The sequence below is a fragment of the Vitis riparia genome, chromosome 16 (genome assembly GCF_004353265.1).
Source record: "Vitis riparia cultivar Riparia Gloire de Montpellier isolate 1030 chromosome 16, EGFV_Vit.rip_1.0, whole genome shotgun sequence".
Lineage (NCBI taxonomy): Eukaryota > Viridiplantae > Streptophyta > Magnoliopsida > Vitales > Vitaceae > Vitis > Vitis riparia.
In genome coordinates this window covers 13,309,952-13,337,268 of record NC_048446.1, presented here as the reverse complement: position 1 = coordinate 13,337,268, position 27,317 = coordinate 13,309,952, and the positions used below count along the sequence as shown (strand labels likewise).

The window sequence follows — 27,317 nt, the reverse complement described above, 5'->3', positions numbered from 1 at the left end:
CTCTCTCACACACACGGACGTATATATATACATATTACCATCTGTGTACCAAATAGCTTCTTCTATAATATTTAAATGTGTTCCCTTAATTAGTCCAATTTCCTCTTAATTCTATTAACATAAACGGAAAAATATTTGAGTTATTTTGTCTACCTAACCTTTTAATGCTAATTATCAAATTAAAAAACCTTCAAACCATTATATACATTTGATGCAAGGTAAGTCAAACCCAACATGAAGGTATGCCAAGCCCAATCGGTCACACAAACTGGTTCTACAAAACTTCTTTCCCCTTTCAAATCTTTTATTTTATCTGATGTGCTTTGTATATCTATCATGAAAAAGAATTTGATCCACTAAAATTTTTTCTAATAATATTGAAATCTTACCCACTTTTCATTTGAATGATCTTCGTATGAGGGCACTACTTTTGCAAGGATCAACTATATATGAAGTCTATGAATGGTAAAGTCATAGATGATCATTTAAATCGTTGATTTTTTTTCTAGTATCAAAGTCTCATTCTACAAATGGTATCACCATCTCATCACCTTTCTACCAAATTTATTAAATATCTTTTTTCTTCTTAGTGTTTGCCTATGTCATTTGATGTTTTTCATTCTTTCATGTAATTTATGCAAATGCAATAAAAGTCATGAACTTTAATTTCTTTCTCTTAGTCTTCCCTTTCAAGTTCATCACCACTTGAATTGGTCTATTATGACGTATGAGGATGTCTTATTGAATCACATGACGGGTTTTTTAATCCTTTGGTTGAAAAGCTTTTGAAGCTCTGCCTCTATGTTGATACGGGTGGAGAATACTAATCCCTTACAAATTTCTTAGCTATCAATGGCATAACATATCCCCATTACTCTACTTCATTTGCTAGAACATAATGGTTTCTCTAAACGTTGTCATAAACATAATATTGTTTAGAAGGGCCTCAAACTTCACCAACATGCATGCATGCCACTTACTATTTAGCTCCATATGTTTGCCTCTCCCAAGCTAAGTTTGTCTATGTCATCATCATATGAAACATTATTGGTCTTAATTCGTTCCCAATTGGTGTCTCAGCTGATTTATGTCCTCTCAATGGTCCTTGACAGTGGTGCCATTTGATTCGTGTCCAGTTGGTGTCCATTGATTGTGGTCCTCAGAGAGTAATCAACAAAATTTATAACCTATTACACCATGTACTAGGATAGCCTTAGCTAGCATAGCATAGTGGCTCTAGGGTCGTTCATTGGGATGAGTTTTCACTTCACAATTGATATTAATTCAAAGATGAATTGGTGATTTTTCATTTCAAGGTTAGCTTTAAAAGAAAACATAAAGATGTTTAAATGAAAAATGTTTGGTTTTAAACTAACCAAAAATAGTAACTAATTTTACTTACAAAGAAAAGTGTTTCTTGGAGTTTAGATCATTAGGCTTAGGTTCCTCATACAAAAAGGAGAGTTTCGGTCACTTGTTTCTTTTCCTCACATTAGAGAATTAACATATAGTTAATTCTCTAACCGGTGTGGTACAGATGCTTCCCTTTAATGGGTTCAAACACTAAATCCCTCTCACTGATGCAACTTGCAATGGCTCGTGCCTCTCACCTAGCATTTGCCATTCAAGGTGATCTTTAACCTTGGATTACCCGTCAAAAGCTCGTAAGAGATAACTAATGGATGTCTCCTTGGAGTCCAAAAGCTTACCAAGTGTTGGCTATTCTAGAAAATCCTACCTCTAAACCACCTCTCAAAGGCTCGCAAGAGATAAACAAGTGCATCTCTATGGACGGAGATCATGTGCCTTACCAAGTGTTGGCCCAAGTGAGTTAAAGGCGTTTTAAGTTAACTAAAAAGATAAAAACCATTAACGGGTTACACTTTCTCTTCATTAAAAACTAAAACAACAAAACTTCCAATTTATGCATGAAGAAACTTACCCGACTTTCTTTACTCCAAGAGACAAAGAGCCTAGCCTCTCATCCTCTGAGGAAAAATCCTCAGAGTTTGATTGGCTAGAAAGAAAAAGAACAAGATAACAAAAATATATATGAAAAACAGAGCAAGTGCTCTGTATTTTACTTCCTTCCAAAACTGTACAAAGGATCGATCTCAAAGATGGATCTCAAGGATGGATCTCCAAGAACAAGCTCCCGAGATCTATATATATGAGGTTATTTACCCTTTTTTTCTTACTTAAGGACTAAAGAATCCTATGATAGGTGGGTTACAAGGAGACTTTGGGGATTTAGACATCAAATATCTAAAGCAAAATATCCTAAAATATCTCAAAATGTCGGTCGGAAATATCAGGATGTCGGTCGAAAATATCTCAAGATGTCGTTCGGAAATATCAGGAAGCTTCAAGAGAACACCGCGACACTGTATACTGAGAGAAAAACTCTCCGGGTAAGCGTTGTCTAAGGATTCAGATATGTCTGTCCGGGGAAGTTGAAACGTCTTCTTCTTCTATCCGGCTGTGAGATATCCGGATGTGAAATGTCGACGGACGGAACGTCCTCCTTTGTCATCCGACTGTGAGATATCCACGCCGCCAGGCTATCCGGATCAACTCCATCCGGATTCCTCAAGAGGACATGTGGCGCGCTCCCCTATCCGGACTTCCTCAGGGAGAAGCACATGGCACTGGTGAACATCGCACCCGGACGATAGCATATCCTATCCAGATAGGTTGTCCGGATCATTGACTTAATGTGAGTAAGCCTTGCTACGTCATTCGGACAGCCTGCCACAGACCATGTTCCGCCGCCATCCGATGGTGTGTCCGGACGCCCTGTCCGGACATCTTTTGCTCCTTGCATTCCGGATTTGCTTATGGCAAAGGACTTCAAAGCTTCGGTTCTTCATGTTTCTGAGCTTTCCATTGCTTTGCCATGGATTCCAAAGAACTCTCCTCAATCTCTGATTGCTTTGGTGATCAAAAAGCTATCAAAACACTAAAACTTAACACAATTTGATTAGAATTGATTGCAAGGGTCCTTAATATGTTAATTAGGTTAAAAGGTGATAACTACTACTCAAAAGTGTTTATAAGAGTTAATTACAAGCTATGAAATAACACTTTTTGAGTATTAATCAGGTCTTCCTACCAATTTTGAGAAATTAAGGGGTTTTGGATGTTTGTGTTATATTGGTTTAGACCCTATACCATGCAAAAATTGGAACCTTACACAAACCTTATGTCATCCTCGGGTATTCTTTTACACAAAGTGCACATCTAATTTGTTGTAATATGATTGCCATGAAAATCTTTATCTTTTGGCATGTTGAATTTGTTGAAACCCACTCTTTCTCATGCACTTTTAGATACATTTGCTGATTGGATATTCTATATGCCCATGCCTATTCTTTTATCCATAATCTCCTTAAATCGAGTCAACCTAATCATTTCCTTCAGTTTTTCCTACATTCAATGATTCTAAGGATGAGCGAATGTGACTCCCCTATTTTGGACTCTTCTTAGTTGATCATGTTCCAAGGCCCATATGAACCTTCTTCTCCCATTCTCATAACCCTAATCCTAGCCATACAAAACTACCCACCAACCCTCTATCCATCTTTAAACCTTTCACGTCATCTCCTCCCATACAACCAACACAAAACCAACATCTCATGATTACCAAAACCAAAGGAAATATCCACAAACCCATCCACAAATTTTCTCATGCCTCATTTTATTGTTCGATTAACCTTACCAAGACAACCACCATTATCTAGGCCCTAAAGATTTCTGCTTGGCATTGAGCTATGTCAAATGAGTTTAATTGTCTCATGAACAATGATAGGTTGAACTTGTTACCTTCTCATGCTTCACAAAATTTGGTAGGTTGCAAATGGGTGTTTCATATTGAATAGATTTTTAATGGGACCATTGACTAGTGCAAAGCAAGCTAAAGGTGTTCATCAATGGCTTGACATTAGTTATTATGATACTGTTAGCCCCATCATAAAACCAACTACAATTAGACTTAAACCAGGTATAGGTCTCTCATGTGGGTGCCCTCGCCATCAACTTGGTGTCAATAATGTTTTCTTTCATGATTACTTGAAGTGAGATGTGTTCATGAATCAACCATTGGGCTTAGTTGATCCCAGTTATCTCAATCATATGTGTAAATTGAAAAGGCTCCATTCTCTTCACCTACAATAATGACAGTTTCACCATTTTCTCCTTAAAATTGATGATCAATATGTTCATGTTTTTAGCAAGTTTGTCTAATAACTTGCTAGTCAATTTTTAATCAAAGATCACAAGGTTCTTTCATGTTTCCTTAGCATTAGAAGTTAACTCATCCTCATGGATTATTTTCACTACAACAAATTTGATTTTCTACCACAAACATAATTTTGTCTCCCAAGATCATTTTGGGAAACAAAATCTCTATTCTTTACTAGAAGTTGCATGAATTCATGCACTATGGCAACAAATTTGCATAATGAAGGATAATTTTTTTTGTGACAAACTATTTTGTTATGTAAAATATTTAAGGAGATAATATTACAGTTTCATTGGGAAAAATAAAATAGTGGGTCACAAAATATATATTTTTGTTACACAATATCTTTATAGATGAAAGTTTGACAATTTGAAACATTTTCATATCAAATTCAATCAAAACATTCAAATTATTTATTTACTCTGGTAATCAAATATCAAATGGTGCCCAGTTAAGTGAGACTTTTCAAATAGGTGACTAGTCTCAAATTGTTCATTTAAGGTGGACGGAACCAAACACTACTAGTACTAGTAACCTCTAACCAAACTCCTAGAAACTGGAGTCCAAATCAATTACATTCCCCACCAAGAAATGTAAAGGTAAACTATTATATCCCGTTAACAAGGGCCAAAAAGTCAAAAGTCAACTATTATATTTCGTTGATAAGGGTCAAACAAACCAGAGTCAAACACTTATTTCAATTATTCAAATTTGCAAAACTATTATATCCTTAGCCTAAAATCGAAATCTTCCATAGAATTATATATATATATATCTAAAAACTTAAGATTTCCCAATTTCCAACAATAAATCAAAATCTTAAAATTTCAATATTTTGACATTAAAACGAATTAAAAAAAAAAAAAAAAACTAACCCTAATCTAGATTTGGATTTTTCAAAAAATATCTAATGTGTTTGAAATTAACTAATGAATCCAAAATATTAATCTAGGGGTTAGAATCTTACCTATAGAGATTTGTTCTTCAAACCTTGAAATCCGACTCCAACCTTACGTTCTTTGGAATTCTGTGAACAAAAACCCTATTTAGAAAAGAACATGAAGAATAGAATTTCTAATTTATACCTAGGGTATTTATTCGAAAAATTACATTTTTATCCCTCTTTCATTTTATTAAATTAATTAATTAATTAATTAAATTATTATTAATATTTTCCTAAATTAGCCTTAAAAAAAAACTTGGGTGTTACATCCTCCCCTCCTTAACAAAAGTTTAGTCCTCTAAACTTGACATATCTGAGTCTTGAAATAATTGAGGATTCTCTCATCTCTTCTTCTAACTCCCAAGTGGCCTCTCGGATACTATGATTGCTTCATTGCACCTTTAGCAACTTGACAATAGCATGTCGTAGTACCTTATCCATCACATCCACAATTTGAACGGGCACCTCTTCATAGGTCAAGTCCTCAGAAATTTGAATAGGCTCCAACTCCACAACATGAGAGGGATCATAAATATATTTCCTCAAAGTCGAAACATGGAATACATTATGAATTTTAGATAGACTCGAGGGCAAGGCCACTTTATAAGCCAAAGTGCCTACTCTTTCTAATACCTCAAATGGTCCCACAAAATGAGGATTAAGTTTCCATTTTTTTCCAAATCTCATTATAGACTTCATAGGTGAAACTTTCAAGAAAACATGATCACCCACCTCAAACTCCAAATCTTGTCTACGATTATGAGTATAACTCTTCTGTCTACTTTGTGTTGCTTTCAATATTTTCTTAATTAAAGAGACCTTTTCAACAGTCAACTGCACAAGTTCAGGCCCCAAAAGTTTCTTCTCTCCAACATCATTCCAACAAACAAGAGATCGACATCTCCTACCATATAACGCCTTAAAATGTGCCATCCCAATGCTATCTTGAAAGCTATTATTATAGGCAAACTCCACTAGAGGCAAATAATCATCCCAATTACCTTTTAGGTCTAAAGCACAAGCTCTCAACAAATCTTCCAAGACCTGAATTACCCTATGTGATTGACCATCAATCTACGGATGAAAAGCAGTACAAAAACTCAACTTAGTACCTAATGTTTTCTGTAAACTATGCCAAAATCTAGAAGTGAAACGAGGATCTCTGTCAGATACTACAGAAACAAGTACACCATGCATTTTCACAATCTCCTTAATATAAAGAGAAGTCAAACGATCCATAGAAAAATTAACTTTCATCAGCAGAAAATGAGCAGACTTTGTCAATCGATCAACAATCACCCAAATCGCATTATTGCCCCCTAAGGTCCTTGGTAACCCTGTTACAAAATCCCTAGTAATATGTTCCCATTTCCACTTGAGAATAGAAAGTGGTTGCAAAAACCCTACTGGTCGTTAATGCTAAATTTTCACTTGTTGACACACCAAACACTGAGCCATAAATTGTGTAGTATCTCGTTTCATACCTGACCATCAATAATTATGTCTCAAATCTTTGTACATCTTTGTTCCTCCTAGGTGGATCGCAAGCCTAGAACAATGAGCTTTCTCCAAAAGCTTCCTCCTTAAGTCTCCATCATTTGGGACACAAAGTCTAGTCCTAAACCTCAAAATCCAATCATCTGATAAAACAAAGTCAGGCTTACTACCCTTTTTAACCTCTTCCATAAGTTGCACTAAATTCAAATCGTTCTTTTGTAGGGCCTTAATTCTCTCAACTAAGTCTGGTTACACTCTAAAGTTCGCTACAAGAGCTCTTAAGTCCAAAACTCTCATATGGACTTGGAAACTCCTCAAATATTCCAATAATTGCCTCTGACAACCTCTAATAGCTGCTAAGGAACCAACAGATTTCCTACTCAAGGCATCAACCACAACATTCGCCTTTCCTGGGTGATACTGAATAATGCAGTCATAGTTTTAAGTAGTTCAATCCACCTCCTCTATCTCATGTTCAATTCCTTTTGAGAAAATAAATACTTCAAACTCTTATAATATGTGAATATCTTACAAGTTTCACCAAAAAGAAAATGTCTCCAGATCTTAAGTGCAAAAACCATTACAACTAACTCCAAATCATGAGTAGAATAATTTCGTTCATAAGACTTCAACTGTCTAGAAGCATAAGCTACAACTTTCCCATGTTGCATAAGAACACAACCCAAACCTTGACAAAAGGCATCACTATACACCACAAACCCTTCTGAGCCTGAAAGGATAGTCAAAATAGGAGTTGTCACTAATCTATTCTTTAACTCTTGGAAACTACGTTCACAATCATTAGACTACTCAAACTTAACCCCTTTTTGAGTCAACCTGGTCAAAGGTAGGGCGATCTTAGAGAACCCCTCAATAAACCGCATATAATAACCAGTTAGTCCTAAGAAACTTCGAATCTCGGTCACAATATTAGGTCTCTCCAATTTGACACGACATCTACATTTCTAGGGTCAACAGAGATGCCATCCTTGGTCACCACATGCCCAAGAAAAGAGACTTTATCTAACTAGAACTCACACTTCTTTAGTTTATCATACAGTTGCTTATCTCTAAGAGTCTGCAATACAGTACTCAAATGACGCTCATGCTCCTCCCTACTCTTTGAGTACACCAAAATATCATCTATAAAAACCACCACAAACTGATCTAGATAGGGCTTGAATACCCTATTCATTAAGTCCATAAAAGTAGCAGGTGCATTAGTAAAACCAAAAGACATAACCAAAAACTCATAATGCCCATATCTAGTTCAAAAAGCAGTCTTGGGTACATCTTCACTTCTAACCCTTAACTGATGATAACCAGACCGAAGATCAATCTTAGAGAACACATATGCACCCTAAAGTTTATCAAACAAATCATCAATTCAAGGAAAGAGATACTTGTTCCTCACCGTCACCTTATTCAACTCTCTATAATCAATGCAGAGTCTCATAGATCCATCATTCTTTTTTACAAATAAAACAGAGCTCCCCAAGGTGAAACACTAGGCCTAATGAAGCCCTTATCTAACAACTCCTGAAGTTGAATCTTCAACTCCATAAGCTCCATAGGTGCCATCCTATAAGGGGCCTTAGAGATAGAAGCTGTCCCTGGTGCCAAATCAATGGTGAACTCCACCTCTCTCTCTGGTGGCAAGCAAGGTAGATCATCTGGAAAGACATTAGGATAATTTCTTACAATGGGTATGTCTTCCAAATTTAAATCATTTTCCTCATTCACCACATAAGCCAAAAAGCCTTGACAACCTTTCCTGAGCAAAGAACTAGATCGCAAGGCTGAGATCAGACACAGTGGTTTGTCTATATGCTTCCCCACAAAACTAAAATCAGGCTAACCAAGAATGCTAAACGTCACTCTTTTCCCAAAACAATCAACAGATGCATGGTATGAAGCTAACCAATCCATCCCCAAAATCACATCAAAATCCTGGAGGTCAAGAAGTACTAAGTCAATTATCATCTCTCTATACCCAATCATCATACAACAATCTCTAAGTATTTTATCAACCACAACAAAATCTCCCAAAGAAGTAGCAACAAATAAATCAAAGTCCATGTTATCAATCGGCATACCCAACAAACCAGTAAAAGATACAGAAACAAAAGAGTGTGTTGAACCAGAATCAATTAAGGCTCTTGCAAATAAGGTGTGAATTCGAAGAATACCTGTCACTACATCAGAAGTAGCCTGAGCATCTCTATCAATCATAGCAAATACCCGTCCTTGAGTCCTGGGCTTCTAGCTATCCTCTTTATTCTCCTCCTTAGGCTTCCCAAATATAAACTTCTTACTCTTTGGACAATCCCCAACCATATGTCCCTGTTTTCCACAACCAAAGTAAGCTCTTGTCTCTCTATAGCATGGCCTACCCCCATGCTTCTTACCACAAGTAGGACAAATCCCATCTAAATTTTGTGTTGTTTTTCCTTTATTATGATTTCTACTAGGAGCAGACTTTTTCTGTGCTTGGTTACCATGAGCACCATCATTTCTATTCTTCTTCCTTTGTTGTTCCCTATACTGGTGAAGCTCTTCATTATCCTTCTCTACAATAAGGGTTTTGTCTACCACCTCTGAATAAACACTAAGCTTTAGAATTGATATCTTATTATTCAAATAAGGCTTCAGTCCATCCTGAAACGTTAATGTTTTTTTCTCCTCTGCAACAATCAATTGTGGGGCAAAATGTGATTGTTCGGTAAACTTAGCCTCATATTAGGCCACAGTCAAATTCCCCTGTTCCAGAAGGACAAGCTCTCCTACCTTTTGTCGTCGAACATTGTCAGGAAAGTACTTCTTATAAAAAGCCTCCCTAAACTAACTCCAAACAATAGGCCTCTGATCCTCCAAAAGCCTCTTAGTCATGTGCCACCAATGGTCTGCCTCTTTGTCTAACATAAATGCTGCATAAGAGGCTTTTCGCTCCTCAGAATAATTAATGACATCAAAGAATTTCTCTGTTTTCATAATCCAAGCCTCTACCTCTGTTGGTTCTAAAGTACCAGAAAAACAAGGGGGGCCCAACTTTTTAAAGTCGTCAAAGGAACTACCCCTAGTAGATGAGGATTTTCCTTGACCATTACTTCCAGTAGCTCTAGCCTGACACTCAACCAAGCTAGCCAAAGTCCCTAAGTATCTATAAAGCCCTTCAATACGCATAGGGGGCAAAGCCTCAGATGGAGGAGGTATATCGGCATTAGCCTGACTGTTTTGGGAAGATGCAGGTCTCCTTTGTGGCATGGTGTCCTATAAAGCAACAAATATAACTAAATTAGTCACTAAGAAGCCAAATAAGCAAGTCAAAATTGTAAGGAATGAAAGGAATCGAACTAGATGAAGTTGAAACTTAAACTAATGTGTCACTCATCTATTCCCAAAGGTAAACTAAACAAGTTCCCATCAAGATCACAACCTAATGCTCTGATACCACTCTGTCACACCCCAAGACCCACTCTAAGGGCGTGACGATCATTTCACACCTCAAACCTGAAGGCTTAAAGTGTAACCTAACCCAAAAAATCATATTGTAACTGAAAGAAACCAATTACCAAATACCTGTTCAGAGTAGTGGAACAAAATTCTAAAATCTTCAAACTTAACTTTAAAACTAATAATCCATCAACCAAAATCCATTATCCAAATAGATCTGTGGACCCCGCATTTCGGCTCAATGCGTTTCCCACTCGAATGGCGAGCTCGATTTTTATTTCGAAAAATGGATTTTTGTTTATTATTTGTAAATGACTTGGAGTCGCCACTTATTTTTGTTTTATTTTTAAAGGGTAAACAAAATAAGAAAGAAAAACCCTAAGTGTGACTCCATATTTTGGAAAAGGTGGTCTGTGAAAAACCGGATCGGGTTCGGGGGTCAGGTTACTTATCGGGAAGGTACGGTAAAGACCGTAGCACCCCTCTAAGTCCCTAAAGTCGGGTCCCTACTAATAAAATGAAGCAATCATGGTATCTAATAAGGAAAACGATGAATACCCAAAACTATCATGCACATATGAGAATCAAAACACTCAACAAAGAACGATCAAAGTGAGAATGGGGCATACCTTGGCATCAAATGATCAATCCGCTATCAAGAGAGGTGGTTAGTGCACAATTTAGGAATAATTTCAAGCATGTCATGGAGCAGAATAAAATCAATCATATATGGCAATTTAATCGATCAATCAATCGATCAATTAATCAATCAATCAAGTATGTAGGGCCCCCACCAAAGCCCGTTTATTTTGCATGAACCAAATCTGTAAATTCCATCACTAGGAATTACAAAATTTGATTTTTGCTTATTTTAAAACAGTTTAAAACAAGGGAAATGAAAATTGCATGCCCAAAGGAAGAATGGCACCAACCTTTGATTAAAAATGAGGCTTTTAAAACCTAAAATCTCTAAAGATGGAAGATGAGGAAGTTGAGATTATTTGAGAAGTTGGATTTTGGGAAATCATTTAAAAATGGGGTTTAGAAAAATTTAAAAAAAAAAAATGGGATTTGAAAAACTATTTTTAAAAAACAAAGAGGAAGAAAATGAAGGTGACACGTGGCCTCAACGAGGCCATGCAAACCATACCGGAGTGGGATCCTAAAGTCAAGGTATCTTGAGCATTGACTGAGTGTTACTCCATTCCTGCCTGTAAAGAAGACCTCCCGGAGTTTTCTGAATATCCCTAATACCCTTTTCCCAAGCATGAGCGCATGAATAACTCAATCCTCTGCTGATGTTGCTGGAAAACTGAAGCATAGCGACCATCCTTCCCTTGCATTAACATCCCAACCTTAAAGACCTGAATTCCAACTCACTGGGTGTCCCAAATCCCTGGGGAATTTAGTAGATCCGAGCAAACAGTGTGAAGGGTGTGCCATTGATTATCTGTGACAAGATTTCTATGTATTTCTGGAAGCGTTGAAGAACTTCTGCTACAATCAGTACCAGATGGACTGCTGAATATTATACCAAGGTGCTGCTTGTTTTGCCATTATTGAGATTGATCTGCTGGAACTCAGCTCTCCCATGTTGATTTTCAGCATACACATTGTGTAGTTTCTCCGCCTTTTGCAACCCAGAAAAGGTTGCATTGAACCTCACCACCATGACACTCTGAGGGGAAGATTCCCCTCGGCATATTTAGGTCTTTTCCCCAAGTGAACATTTCCATAATGCTACTACTGCCCATTCCCTATCAAGAGGATCATTATCTAGCCCAAGCATCCGAACAAACAATGCCACATAACCATCACCAAGACTAAGAGAGCTGCTGTTTATTGTATGCACCCCAGGAACCAGGTCCAGGTTCGTATTGAGGAAAACTTTCTGCGCTTGCCAGTATCGGATTCATGCCATAGTTTGTAAGATAAGAATTTGCTGCATAGCCAGTTTCAGGGCCGCCATAGTTTCCACTATAACCTGGATTCCCACCAGAAGCAGCAGCACTGGCTCCTTTATCAGCATTAGCAAACTCTGCACGAAGTTTTTCCAACTCCCTGGCCATTGAGATCAGGTTATTCTCCATCAGCTGACCATGCTGGTAATTCTCTGCATATCCATTCTTCTCATACTCAATGGCAGCTCTGGCTCGTTGCAAGTCATGTTTCACACCCATGCTTCATCATGCTATCAATCACCACATTGCCTTTCAGAGTCAACAAGGCGTCAGCATTGACCTCAATGACATCGGATAAATATTTGTCAACTTATACAAGACGTCCAGAACCTATCCCAATAGCATCTTCCTGTTTAACTAAGCCTGTAATGCAGCGAAAAAGCTCTTCTATGACTGCAAGAATTTCAGGATCTTGAGGACCTCTGGCTTGATTATGCAAATCGAGATCACATCGCCGCAGTAGGGAATCAATTAAATCCTTAAATCCCTCTCTGGGAGATCATATAAAAGCCCAACAGCTACTGCCTGTTTTTCTGTGATTCCAATATTTTCAGATATGACACTGATTAAGCTGCTAAGCTGGCCGGCTGTGCCACGCAGGGCATCAGCTAGTTCTGCTCCAATTTCACAATGAGCTTTCAATTTACTTTCACATTATTCATCCACACAATATTGTACGTCGAGTCCATGAGAAATGGGTCTATCTCAACAAATTAATATATCATTGCTCAGTCAGAAATGCCATGCATTCAAATATTCAAAAGAATAGACTTAACTGTTGGATGACTTGAGCATGCTTGAGACTTGGGACCCACTCAGGGACCCATCTCTAAGGTTTTGTTGCTGATGTTCCAGCAAGATCCCAGCCTGAGAATGGTAGAAATTTGGATACCCAAGGGCCTCAAAATGCTGGGAAGGCTGCTGCCCTTGCCGAAATCTACCAAGTTGCTGATTTTGGCCCTGGAAGCTGTAGTATTTGGAAGCCCAGATGCCGGAGCAGAAAACAATAGTCTGTTGAACAGATGAGGATCCCGTGCTATTGCATCCAACCATCATGGGCACCTCTGCCAAAGCTGAAGTTCATCCCTTCCCACCAATCAAAGATGAATTACCAATGGGCAAACTCTGGACAACCATACTCGTCCCAGATGATGGAACTCTTCCAATATCAAGTTCAGTTCCAAGTGAAGAGAAATCTTTATCAAGCCTAGGTGGATGCCGCCTATGATACTAGCCTCAGAAACCATGTCGTTGACATCGTTGTGCTTTAGGATCATTATGAATTCAGTCCATTGTCTTGAAGACTGATCACTTCCAATCGTTTGTAGCAAATCCTCAACCCGAGATTCAACAACGTCACGTTGCTTAGTCAACTCACTTATCTCTTTCTCCGTCTTGTCAATCCGAAGATCTTTCTCTCTCAGTAACGTTATATAATCACAAGTTGAGGAAACGGGGACTAGACTTCTCAATTCACTCTCTAATCTGGCCAATTATTTCTGCAAATGCTTTGCCAAGGCTTTATCAGACATGACCACATTGACCTGTGCTTTTGTAATGACTTCTTTGGTACAGCTAGCAAATGACAGAATGCTTCTAGCTTACTCAACATGGCTTCATGCAGGGCTCAAAGTGCAGATAATGGCAGTTCTAGCATTGCCTTCCAAGCTTCAATTGGACAATTCATTTCACATAACTTCAAGACCCAAATATTCGGGCAGCAAACCATCAATTACACTGAAAACTCATCCTTGACAGTTGAATGCTCCTAAAACTCCTCAGAAGTGATCCATCAGGCAAGATGAGGGTTTTCAGGCGCTGGAAGTTGTGTTTCCCGACGTGGTCGCTGACATATATTGGTTCCCTGGAGATAGCCCGTGAAGCGGCGTGAAACTCAGCACATAGGTGGGTGGATTGACCACAATACCCACACACAATAGCCCAATGACAATGAAAACCAGAACTGTTGTACGTGGATCGACCATAATATCAAGCCAGGAGATGGTATAGCAGACTAAAAGAGCAGGCAACGTATCCTCGCCTCCCGAAATAAAGCTAGATTCAGAAATACCTCACGAGCAACCACTGAACTATCATTTGTGTATTCCAATATTCATGCCTAACCAATCAACCAGGCAATGCCTTCTCCAACACCTAGGTACAAATAGTGATGGGCTCTACCAGCAGATGAACAATGTCATGCGAGCCCATTTTCATCAAAGTATTGGACATCAATGTAGCTTTTCAATCACACAATATTTGTATCATGAGAGTCCCCAGGATTACTACTGAAATATATTATTGGAAATTCCTTGTTCCTTCGGGCAGAGGTGAGAAAAACAGATGCTCACCCAAGACAAATAGCAGAAACAGAGGAAGACAACTAAAACAGATCATACATGGTAAAACAAAATCCCAAGATATGACTCAAACACACGAAGGAGAGCTAAAAAGGAAATTAGATCACTCTCAAACCAGTTTATCATAGAAAATAAGAAACGAAAATGTTGCAACATAGTCACAGCAATCCACAGGATATCAATGGCAAACAAAATGTGGTCTCGAAAACGTACCTGAGATCTTTTTCTTTCTATCCTTTGTTTCAGCTTTTAGTTGCCTTTTTCTCCTCACAGCTTCCCTCTCCAGCAAGTTTCTCTCCAAGCTCCCCCTAAAGCCCTCTGGTTTCTCTCCGTTTCACCCTCTCTGTTGTCCCCCTCAAAAAAAATATCCCCCCCCCCTCTTCTCCTTTCTAACTTCCTCAAGTCACTCCCTGTTTTCCCTGCTTCCTCTCTCAACAAACACGTCCAAAAAAGCAAACCCCTTCACTCAGCTGCCAGACGCTCCTCCATAACGGCCTGAGGATTTTAGAATATCTCCATGCCACGTGTCAAACTCTCACTCACTCCTCAATTCCACTACTCTGATTCCCAGCAGCCATCCATGAGCAGACAAGTGGTCTCTCAAATCTCCTCCACGTGGCAAGACAAGCTGCATGAAGAATGAGGCCCCAGTGGGGGGTCTACAAATATGCCCCTCTTCGGTAGAGTTCACGAGTGTAAGAAATATAAACACTGAAGTGACAAGTAAGTGTGAATAGTGAGTGAAATGAAGTGAACTCTACCGAAGAACAAAGAAGACCCCCATAAGGGCACGAGTGAAACCAGAACTCACTCAAGCCAACAAATGAACAAAGGCTCTAATCCTAAGGGAAAAGGATATCTCAAAATGCCTCTGAAGCCACATTAAGGATCCGGGCTCCCTCTAAGACGTCTCCAAAAGTGATTCGGAAATCAATGTCAATGATGAGTAACGGTCGAACCACTCTGAAGTATAGAAAAGAATGTCCAAAGGAAACTACCCTATGTGAACTACATGAGAATGCCAAGCGTAGGATGCCAACAACATGACTGAAATACGTGTCGTGATCTTAAAAGACTGTGTCATGCGTAGTGGATGGGGAATCCCGAAAGAGCAATGACGATCAAGCAATAAGCTCCAGGTAACTGAGTGAGGAAAATGACTCTGAAAAAAAACCAAAATGGAGGAATAATGGTGACTCAGAAATCGAACAAGACTCAACTGTGTAGGCGCGACTCGGAGGCGAATAAGACTCAACTCAATCCGACAAAACCATGACCGATCGATATAGGTGCGGTCTCAACTCAAACTAAACACAAAAAGTGATAAGAACATGGCCGATCGATATAGGTGCGGCCCCGAACTCTGACTGACAAGATGATGACCGATCGATATAGGTGCGGTCCCAACTCGAAAACTGACATGATAGGGAGATGGCCGATCGATATAGGTGCGGCCCCGACTCAAACTCAAACTGATAGGATGATGACCGATCGATATAGGTGCGGTCCCAGACTCGAAAACTAACATGACAGGGAGATGGCCGATCGATATAGGTGCGGCCCCGACTCAAACTCAAACTAATAGGATGATGACCGATCAATATAGGTGCGGTCCCAGAAACTGAACTGATATGACAAGGAGATGGCCGATCGATATAGGTGCGGCCCCGACTCAAACTGACATGATAATGACCGATTGATATAGGTGCGGTCCCGACTCAAACTCAAACTGATAGGATGATGACCGATCGATATAGGTGCGGTCCCGACTCGAAAACTGACATAATAGGAAGATGGCCGATCGATATAGGTGCGGTCCCGAAACTGAACTGATAGGAAGATGGCCGATTGATATAGGTGCGGCCCCAACTCAAACTGACACGATAATGACCGATCAATATAGGTGCGGTCTCGACTCACACAAACTGATATGACAAGGAGATGGCCGATCGATATAGGTGCGGCCCCGACTCAAACTGACATGATAATGACCGATTGATATAGGTGCGGTCCGACTCAAACTCAACTGATAGGATGATGACCGATCGATATAGGTGCGATCCCGACTCGAAAACTGACATAATAGGAAGATGGCCGATCGATATAGGTGCGGCCCCGACTCAAACTCAAACTGATAGGATGATGACCGATCGAATGGCCCAAAGCCAAAGGATAACCCAGATAATGATGCAAGCAAACTCGGGAGGGGATATGCCCCAGTATGACAACTCACGAGGATCGACAACTAGGTCGAAAGATAATGAAGCCTGTGAAAGGTCCGATGATCCTAGGGAAGGAGGGTATGCCCCAGTATGACAACTCGAAGAGGTCAACAACTAGATCAAAGGTGAGTGAAACCTGTGGAAGGCCCGATGCTCTCGGAGAAAGGGGTATGCCCCAGTATGACCACTCGGAAGGGTCAACAACTAGATCAAATGTGAGTGAAGCCTGTGGAAGGTCTGATGATCCAGGGAAGGAGGGCATGCCCCAGTATGTGACAGTGAACAGACTGAGATATATAATATCTCAAAACTACTGTACTCTGAAATATGCTCATCCATCATGTAATGAAAATGTCCAACCTCAGATAGGTAATGCCAAACAAGACCATGTATCGTGACACCATGCTGACAAAACAAAATGACTGACGAATAAAAACAATGATGACCAGTGCTCAAAATGTGAAAAACAAACAAATCAATACTCAACATGCCAACTGTCAAAGTGAAAACATCGTCACTAATAAATCAACAATCTGTCAAGCCCTGCCATCATGGAAAATGTTGAACCTAAAGTCCAAAAGATACATGAAAGCACAACCAAGGTGATCGAGGACTGATCTACATCTCCTCCTAATCGAGAAAGGGGTGAGGTCATGTGTCACGGTGGGATGGTAGGATAAAAGAAGGTGATGATCAGGCTCTGGTAAGATAGAAAGCATGAAAGTATCAAGGGTGAAATGTCTGAGTACAAATGAAAGGTATATATCCGAGATCGTCCAAGTACGCCGAGAAGACTAAACCCGAGGTATCAATAGCTCCATAATCCATCAGAAGCAATAATCACAAACAGAAAGTCGAATCTCGATGTCAAAACTTCTAACAAGGTGGCTATGCCCCAGTATGAAATGAAGACAACATGAAATAATCCAATGATCTCTATATCACCCGTCGGATGCTCCAACGTCAAGAATCAGTCTGATCTCCCTCCAAAAGATGGATATGCCCCAGTGTGAGGGATCCAGTAGGGTGACTATGCTCCAATGAAAAAATACTCTCCATCCTGGCTATGCCCCAGTGTAAAGTAGTGTATCTGAGTCAACAAATCAATCAACCTTTACTCCTGGTGCCAAACGGAAACATCTCAACGTAATCCATAGGAATCAGAATCCCCGGGCTCCATGAATGTGAATGTGGTGGCTATGCCCCAGTATAAACCACCTGAAGTGACTATGCTCCAATGAACAATCAAAGTCCATCACTAATGAGAGGGCTACGCCTCAAATAAATCATCATCTCAAAAATCAACCATCAATGAGCAGAGTGTGTCCCAATGCATAACATCGAGTAGAGTGACTGTATCTCCAATAAAAGTGCTCTCTGAAATGGCTATGCCCCAGTGTAGCGTCATCCAACAACTCCTAATCCATCATAATCCCAGTGAAGAAGCGAACTGACTATGCCTCAATGCAAAACATCATCCCGAAAGAAAACGTCATCGATGAGCGGGGTATGCCCCAGTGTAAATAACGTCACCTCTGAAAATCCATCACTGATAAGAGGGGTATGCCCCAGTGTAAATCATCATCTCAACTCCCATCCATCATGCTCCGAGGAACAATCTCCGACTAATCTCGAGTATTGTCCATGTGTGAGCCGTCAAACACAACGTGTGAAGTCATGGCCTCAGGGTGGTCTTCAGACTCGGGACGTAACGTAGGCTAAGGTAATAAGGTGAAAGAAACGAAGGAAACTAGGCTCAAAGATCCCAATGATATAATCCCCATACCCCTCGTGCATGATATGCAATGCGCAGAAAACGTCATGAGTCCCGGACCTAGGGGTCTCCACACGAAAAGTGATGATAAATGAATGGTCGCATCGAAATAAGCAAGAATAAAGTGTGGATGCTGAACCCATGTCAAACATCAAACAGAATGAGAAAAGATGAAGTGGAGTGAAACGGAGGGATAAAATAAAGATGGAAGAAGGCGATGAGATAGAAAAGTGAGTGATGGTCACCCTGCATCAAAACATGGAAAATAGTCACATCCGAAATAGAAGGAATGATGGATAGAGCAAGGATCCAGATATACTAAAGAAAGGTCTCTCGCATCTCTCATAAAAATCGAAGAGGCGACTCATACTCTCACCCAAAATATACATCAAGATGAATCCAGAAAGGAGCTCTCATACGAACTCTCTCTATCATATGAACTCAATGAAGCAACCGGGCACGTCCATACACATGCCCAATGGTGAATGATAAAATGAATAATGCGCTATCATTTTTTTTTTTTTTTTTTTTTTTTTTTTTTTTGCGCATACTCTGATAAATAATGAATGATCTCCCATGAAATACATAGCCAAATGAATAAACTCTCCCATATACTGATGTAACACGAATCCTCACTAACAAGACAACCTCTCAAAAATAGGACCTCTGGACCACTGCCCATAAGGCGAACAGGGAAAGAACGTGACAATCCTCCATGCAATGACGTGTGAGAAACCACCACTCAAGGTGAAACACAGATAATGTCGAGTAAGCAATGATGAAAGAAAAGACAGAGAATGAATATCACAAGTGGTGATATGTGATATCGGAAAATAGTGATGAAATGATGTCCAAGTGGAAAATATCACAATGAAGAGTGAAGAATGAGGCTCGAATATGTATGTCAAGTCTGGAACTCATGACATATCCAAACATAGCATGCAAGCACTACAAGGTCCCCAACCCGGTGTAATAGGTAAACGAGGTGATGAAAGAAAAGGCTATGATGCTCGTGCGAGGCTCAAAGGGCTAGCAACGGGTAACTCTATATGCGAAGGTGATCAAATAAATCGGCTCACGAAATGATGGCCCCCATCCTTTGACCACAACCTCAAACATCGTGCTTTCAAGCCTCACATGGTCAATACTGAAGATTGGCATCCATCCAACAAAGTCATGGCGACTCCTCTGAAATCGTGTGAAAGCTCTCACTAATGCTCTGTGACAATCCTCAATGTCCTCCGACAATCACCTCACTCTATCATCATAATCCAACTCGTCATCGGTCATAAAATCAGTCCCTCTAATCATATCAAAACACTTGAAGTCATATGCAACAACTCAAATCTGAACGCCCCATGGCGATCCCTCTACCTCAGCAATATCATCAAGCAGCCAAACACTCTCTCATCGTGATCCGTCTATCATCGTATAGAGCTCATCTCGGGCCTAATCATCTCGGACACTACCTGGTCAGATCAATGAACTGATGGCAAGGATAGGCAATGGTACTGTAATATACTAAGGTGAATAAGAATGGTAAATGTCGCATAATGGTACAAATGAGTGGTGTCATGTCAGGCTCAAAATGGGTAGGTCATCAAGTCCACAAAGTCAGGGTGTGGATATGGATATGGTGCTGCTCTAATCAGAAGGTGAAATGGGTCATAGTCTCAAACTCCCTAGGTCGATCTCCTGATCCTAGGTCAATAGGCTCAATATCCTCCATGATAGGTCAGGCCAAAGTGATCGTGATGTAAGTGAAAGATGCATCATATCGAAAGCATAACACGCATCAACACAAGATATGTAAAACTCACTCACGAGAAAAATGTCACAATACTCAGATAAAATATCATATCACTAAATGAATCAACGAGTACATCATGTGTGAAATGATAAAGGACTACAAACAAATGGACTCTCAACATGAAACTAAAAACAATGACCCCAAACCGAAAACAGGACTCAACAAAACAAAAACAACTCTGACGAACTGAAAACTGGACTCAACAAAACGGAAACAACTCTGATGACGACCATAATCAGGATGAAAAGGTGCTCTGGAGTGAACTGCTGCAAAGTGATGTATCCATGTCGACTAAATCAAGTCCTCAACCTGGAAGATCCCAGAACACCATATGCCATAGTACCCTCAAATCCAAATCAATCTACTGATGACTAGGAGGAGGAGGAACTGCATGTGTAGAATGCGTAGGCAGGGATTGGTGGTCACACTTGGCCTAGCCAAGTCAACCACCCCTGAATCGATCAAATCCTGTATCGCATGATGGAGTGCTGAACAACGCTCAGTATCGTGCCCCGGAATCTGATGATACAAGCAGTGCTCATGCGAACGGAAATGAGGAGGAATAGGATGGGGCAAAGGCCTCGGCGCCAAAGGAACAATCACTCCAGCGTCCCTGAGCTTTTCAAAAGCTCTAGTCAAAGTCATGCCCAAATGAGTGAACTGTCTCGCAGCCCTCTGTGCATATGGTCTAGGTGGCGGGTGAGTAGCGGCTCTCGGATGTGGTGGTCGCGGCTGCATGCTAGTCTGAGCAATGTAAGGCTCCTGAGCATAATCCAGCTGATACTGATACTGTGGAAGAGGGAAAGGAGCTCTGACTGTAGGTGGCCTATAAAGTGAGTGATGTGTAGGCCTCCGATGCTGATAACTAATAGCGCCAACCTCTCCAGATTGCCAAACGGCCCAATCAGCTTCTTCCCCTTACTGTCAGGGGAAGGAGTAGTATCTGTCCATAATCCTCGAGCAATGGCCTCCTCAACACTGAAAGCTGCCTGAACCAAACTCCTGAGATCCTGAAACGGGATGCCCACAAGACGCCTAGCGAACCTCGGCTGTAGGTTCCGAAGAACCATATCAATCTGATCCTGCTCCTTAGGTCGGTCTACTATACCAGCCACCTTTGCCCTCCAACGAGTGACAAAGGAAGAAATAGACTCCTCTGGCCTCTGTCTAGTGGCCTCCAACTCTCGTCTGGATACATCAATATCGGCACTGAAAGCGAACTGAGTCAGGAACTCACGAGCCACGTCCTCCCAGGTGCGAAGTCTCGAAGGCTCAACTGAAGCAAACCACCTCTGAGCTGCCCCACTAAGTGACATAGGGAAGAGGGCCACCAACTGCGCATCATCTATCCCATGTGCTCTCATGACCGTGCTGTATAGCCTCAAGTGGATCTTGGGACAACCAATCCCACTGTAACGCTCAATGTCTGGCATGCGAAACTTGGCGGGCAAGCTAGCCGCCGGTATGCCATCTCTGTCATCCCAAGTCAAACCCCCGTCCTGCAATCTGATCTGTCTCACCATGGACTCAAGCCTCTCAACCTTGGCCTCCTGCTCGGCCAATCGAGTATCCTCAATAGTAGGAACCATGGGAGGCGGCACTGTGACAGTAGGTGGTGGAATGATCTCATAATGATCTGCCAGATGGAATGGAGTACCAAGTGAAACCCCAGGTGGACGAGTCGGTGCTGTCTGAGATGCATGAGGAATAGTCTCGTCAATGACCATGCCAGCCGGATGAGGATCCTGGCGAGAACTCTCTAACTGATCCAAGCGCCTACTGACTCCGGCCATGAACTCCTGAATGGAAGCAAGTGTGGAAGCTAGCTCGTCCGACATCTCAACTGAACTGTCTGAACTCGGATATGAATCTGCTCTGATCAATCGTCCTTCTACTCTCCTCCAAGAATGTGACTCCAGACTCAAACGACTCTTAAACTGACTCCCTACAATGCAAACAAAATGGATGAAGGACACGAGATAAAACTCTAAAAACGACAATACAACATGCAAGCACATGGTCCTGAGATGGCAATCAGAAATCTGGATGTATGACGAGAACTCTGGAGTCATAAAGGTGTCCACTGTGAGGTGGCTACAAATGTGACTAGAGAATTCCATCAATAATCCAAGATGAAAGAGGTGTGAAAAACACACTATCACGAGATCATACTCCATCTATAACACATATCTTAATCAACCTTCAACTCGAGCTCCATAAGAGAAAAAATAAGGTGATCAAGGCGACTCTCTCGAAAAAAGTGTGAATGTAAAAACATGCCTTTCACCTTTCTGTAATGAACATATGAGCGTCGAGTTGAAAATCGAATCAATAATCAAACGAAGAATGAGGTACCGAGCTCATGATAGGTGTACAGTGTGAAAAGATGATCAATGAACATATCCCAAAGTATTAAGTGAGTGACAACCAAGTGAAAGGACGTGTCGAGCCAAAAAAGAAAAACAAAAGCCCTAAGGAGAAAACATGACAAACTCATCGAGTGAAAAACTCAATCCAAGGTGACAAGACAAAGGTGATCCAACCGATACTCAAACTCATACCAATCTCCGAGCACTCTCAACTGGAGACTAAAAAGAAGGAGTGTCGAATCCGAACTATGACCACAGAGGCTCTGAAGGCCCTCAGATGCACCCACGTGTAGGAAGGGAGTCCTAATCGAAGGATCTATGGCTCAACCTACAAGGTCAAGGTGGCTCTAAATGGGTATGGGTGGACTTTAAAAGATCCCTTGCAGAAGCGATCATACCCTCCGGCGGTACGCAACCCTCTGCACGCCTCCGAAGAGACGGGGCGCTTCCATGCAAGGTGGTCATCACCTCCACACATGCACTACCTCGACATCCCAGGGGGTTCCTATGGTGAAACCTCTCAAAACTCTCAACTCTCGAAGGTCAGCTGATGTGCACAGTGACGGTGTGGGTGCATCCGAAAATCCTATGAAACTAAAAAGAAAACAAACTGGCCACACAAATATCCTAAAATCTAGCTCTGGGCTATACAAGTCTTCAAAGTTCGGACTCCAATCAGCATCAATATGTCGACCACCTCCAGAACGCTCCCAAACATAGATATAGCCCATCGCTAGACCCTACTCCTAATCACTAGCTCGGTCGAAGAGCAAGCAAAGCAATGAGTTTCGTATCAAATACGAGACCTCAGAAAACAAAGTTGACCGAGACTAGGGACTCGGAAATAAGGGGATAAGCGTGTGTCCCACATAGACACGCAACTCATGCAGTCACACGAAAATGAGAGAAGTCATGCAACAAACAGTCATGCAAAACAGGTATATATCATCCAAATCTACACACAAGCTAATCGAGAAGAATAACTGACAAATGATAGCATGCTCCATGATAACCAAGATAATATATAACCGAGAGAATCAATCATGTCAAATCAAATGATATACAATGGTGAACCAATACATGTGAAGCAATCAGAACAAACATGGCAAAATCAGGGTCACTATGCTAAGCAAGGTAAGATGAACAATCAACAACAATCCAGCATGTCAATGTCTCAAACAAATATAGCGATGAAGCACAGAAAAATCACGGCATCGAAAGCCCCAATCAAGATAATCAATCATCAAAATCAGCATGTCAAAGCCCAAATGAATATAATATCCATGCATGTCTCCAATGACATCAAAAACTCTCAATGTGCAATCAAGAGAAATGTATCCACTGATCGACCTATCAAACGCCACGTTTGCTTCATCCTAAGTTCAAGCTTGACCCTCTAAAATATCCCCAGTGGAGTCGCCATTTTGTGGACCCCGCATTTCCGGCTCAATGCGTTTCCCACTCGAATGGCGAGCTCGATTTTTATTCGAAAAAAGATTTTTATTGATTAAGAAAATGACTTGGAGTCGCCACTTATTTTTGTTTTATTTTTAAAGGGTAAACAAAATAAGAAAGAAAAACCCTAAGTGTGACTCCATATTTTGGAAAAGATGGTCTGTGAAAAACCGGATCGGGTTCGGGGGTCAGGTTACTTATCGGGAAGGTACGGTAAAGACCGTAGCACCCCTCTAAGTCCCTAAAGTCGGGTCCCTACTAATAAAATGAAGCAATCATGGTATCTAATAAGGAAAACGATGAATACCCAAAACTATCATGCACATATGAGAATCAAAACACTCAACAAAGAACGATCAAAGTGAGAATGGGGCATACCTTGGCATCAAACGATCAATCCGCTATCAAGAGAGGTGGTTAGTATATTTGTAGACCCCCCACTGGGGCCTCATTCTTCATGCAGCTTGTCTTGCCACGTGGAGGAGATTTGAGAGACCACTTGTCTGCTCATGGATGGCTGCTGGGAATCAGAGTAGTGGAATTGAGGAGTGAGTGAGAGTTTGACACGTGGCATGGAGATATTCTAAAATCCTCAGGCCGTTATGGAGGAGCGTCTGGCAGCTGAGTGAAGGGGTTTGCTTTTTTGGACGTGTTTGTTGAGAGAGGAAGCAGGGAAAACAGGGAGTGACTTGAGGAAGTTAGAAAGGAGAAGAGGGGGGGGGGATATTTTTTTTGAGGGGGACAACAGAGAGGGTGAAACGGAGAGAAACCAGAGGGCTTTAGGGGGAGCTTGGAGAGAAACTTGCTGGAGAGGGAAGCTGTGAGGAGAAAAAGGCAACTAAAAGCTGAAACAAAGGATAGAAAGAAAAAGATCTCAGGTACGTTTTCGAGACCACATTTTGTTTGCCATTGATATCCTGTGGATTGCTGTGACTATGTTGCAACATTTTCGTTTCTTATTTTCTATGATAAACTGGTTTGAGAGTGATCTAATTTCCTTTTTAGCTCTCCTTCGTGTGTTTGAGTCATATCTTGGGATTTTGTTTTTACCATGTATGATCTGTTTTAGTTGTCTTCCTCTGTTTCTGCTATTTGTCTTGGGTGAGCATCTGTTTTTCTCACCTCTGCCCGAAAGAACAAGGAATTTCCAATAATATATTTCAGTAGTAATCCTGGGGACTCTCATGATACAAATATTGTGTGATTGAAAAGCTACATTGATGTCCAATACTTTGATGAAAATGGGCTCGCATGACATTGTTCATCTGCTGGTAGAGCCCATCACTATTTGTACCTAGGTGTTGGAGAAGGCATTGCCTGGTTGATTGGTTAGGCATGAATATTGGAATACACAAATGATAGTTCAGTGGTTGCTCGTGAGGTATTTCTGAATCTAGCTTTATTTCGGGAGGCGAGGATACGTTGCCTGCTCTTTTAGTCTGCTATACCATCTCCTGGCTTGATATTATGGTCGATCCACGTACAACAGTTCTGGTTTTCATTGTCATTGGGCTATTGTGTGTGGGTATTGTGGTCAATCCACCCACCTATGTGCTGAGTTTCACGCCGCTTCACGGGCTATCTCCAGGGAACCAATATATGTCAGCGACCACGTCGGGAAACACAACTTCCAGCGCCTGAAAACCCTCATCTTGCCTGATGGATCACTTCTGAGGAGTTTTAGGAGCATTCAACTGTCAAGGATGAGTTTTCAGTGTAATTGATGGTTTGCTGCCCGAATATTTGGGTCTTGAAGTTATGTGAAATGAATTGTCCAATTGAAGCTTGGAAGGCAATGCTAGAACTGCCATTATCTGCACTTTGAGCCCTGCATGAAGCCATGTTGAGTAAGCTAGAAGCATTCTGTCGTTTGCTAGCTGTACCAAAGAAGTCATTACAAAAGCACAGGTCAATGTGGTCATGTCTGATAAAGCCTTGGCAAAGCATTTGCAGAAATAATTGGCCAGATTAGAGAGTGAATTGAGAAGTCTAGTCCCCGTTTCCTCAACTTGTGATTATATAACGTTACTGAGAGAGAAAGATCTTCGGATTGACAAGACGGAGAAAGAGATAAGTGAGTTGACTAAGCAACGTGACGTTGTTGAATCTCGGGTTGAGGATTTGCTACAAACGATTGGAAGTGATCAGTCTTCAAGACAATGGACTGAATTCGTAATGATCCTAAAGCACAACGATGTCAACGACATGGTTTCTGAGGCTAGTATCATAGGCGGCATCCACCTAGGCTTGATAAAGATTTCTCTTCACTTGGAACTGAACTTGATATTGGAAGAGTTCCATCATCTGGGACGAGTATGGTTGTCCAGAGTTTGCCCATTGGTAATTCATCTTTGATTGGTGGGAAGGGATGAACTTCAGCTTTGGCAGAGGTGCCCATGATGGTTGGATGCAATAGCACGGGATCCTCATCTGTTCAACAGACTATTGTTTTCTGCTCCGGCATCTGGGCTTCCAAATACTACAGCTTCCAGGGCCAAAATCAGCAACCTGGTAGATTTCGGCAAGGGCAGCAGCCTTCCCAGCATTTTGAGGCCCTTGGGTATCCAAATTTCTACCATTCTCAGGCTGGGATCTTGCTGGAACATCAGCAACAAAACCTTAGAGATGGGTCCCTGAGTGGGTCCCAAGTCTCAAGCATGCTCAAGTCATCCAACAGTTGAGTCTATTCTTTTGAATATTTGAATGCATGGCATTTCTGACTGAGCAATGATATATTAATTTGTTGAGATAGACCCATTTCTCATGGACTCGACGTACAATATTGTGTGGATGAATAATGTGAAAGTAAATTGAAAGCTCATTGTGAAATTGGAGCAGAACTAGCTGATGCCCTGCGTGGCACAGCCGGCCAGCTTAGCAGCTTAATCAGTGTCATATCTGAAAATATTGGAATCACAGAAAAACAGGCAGTAGCTGTTGGGCTTTTATCTGATCTCCCAGAGAGGGATTTAAGGATTTAATTGATTCCCTACTGCGGCGATGTGATCTCGATTTGCATAATCAAGCCAGAGGTCCTCAAGATCCTGAAATTCTTGCAGTCATAGAAGAGCTTTTTCGCTGCATTACAGGCTTAGTTAAACAGGAAGATGCTATTGGGATAGGTTCTGGACGTCTTGTATAAGTTGACAAATATTTATCCGATGTCATTGAGGTCAATGCTGACGCCTTGTTGACTCTGAAAGGCAATGTGGTGATTGATAGCATGATGAAGC

General features: G+C 41.0%; 1 protein-coding gene across 1 annotated transcript; it reads right to left on the bottom strand.

Moving 5' to 3' along the window:
• Window positions 1–11,956: 11,956 nt before the first annotated feature.
• On the bottom strand, window positions 11,957–12,313 carry LOC117933274 (protein FLX-like 1). Its single transcript, XM_034854654.1, has one exon. The coding sequence runs from the start codon at window positions 12,311–12,313 to the stop codon at window positions 11,957–11,959; it is 357 nt and encodes a 118-aa protein (XP_034710545.1).
• Between the last annotated feature and the right edge of the window lie 15,004 nt (window positions 12,314–27,317).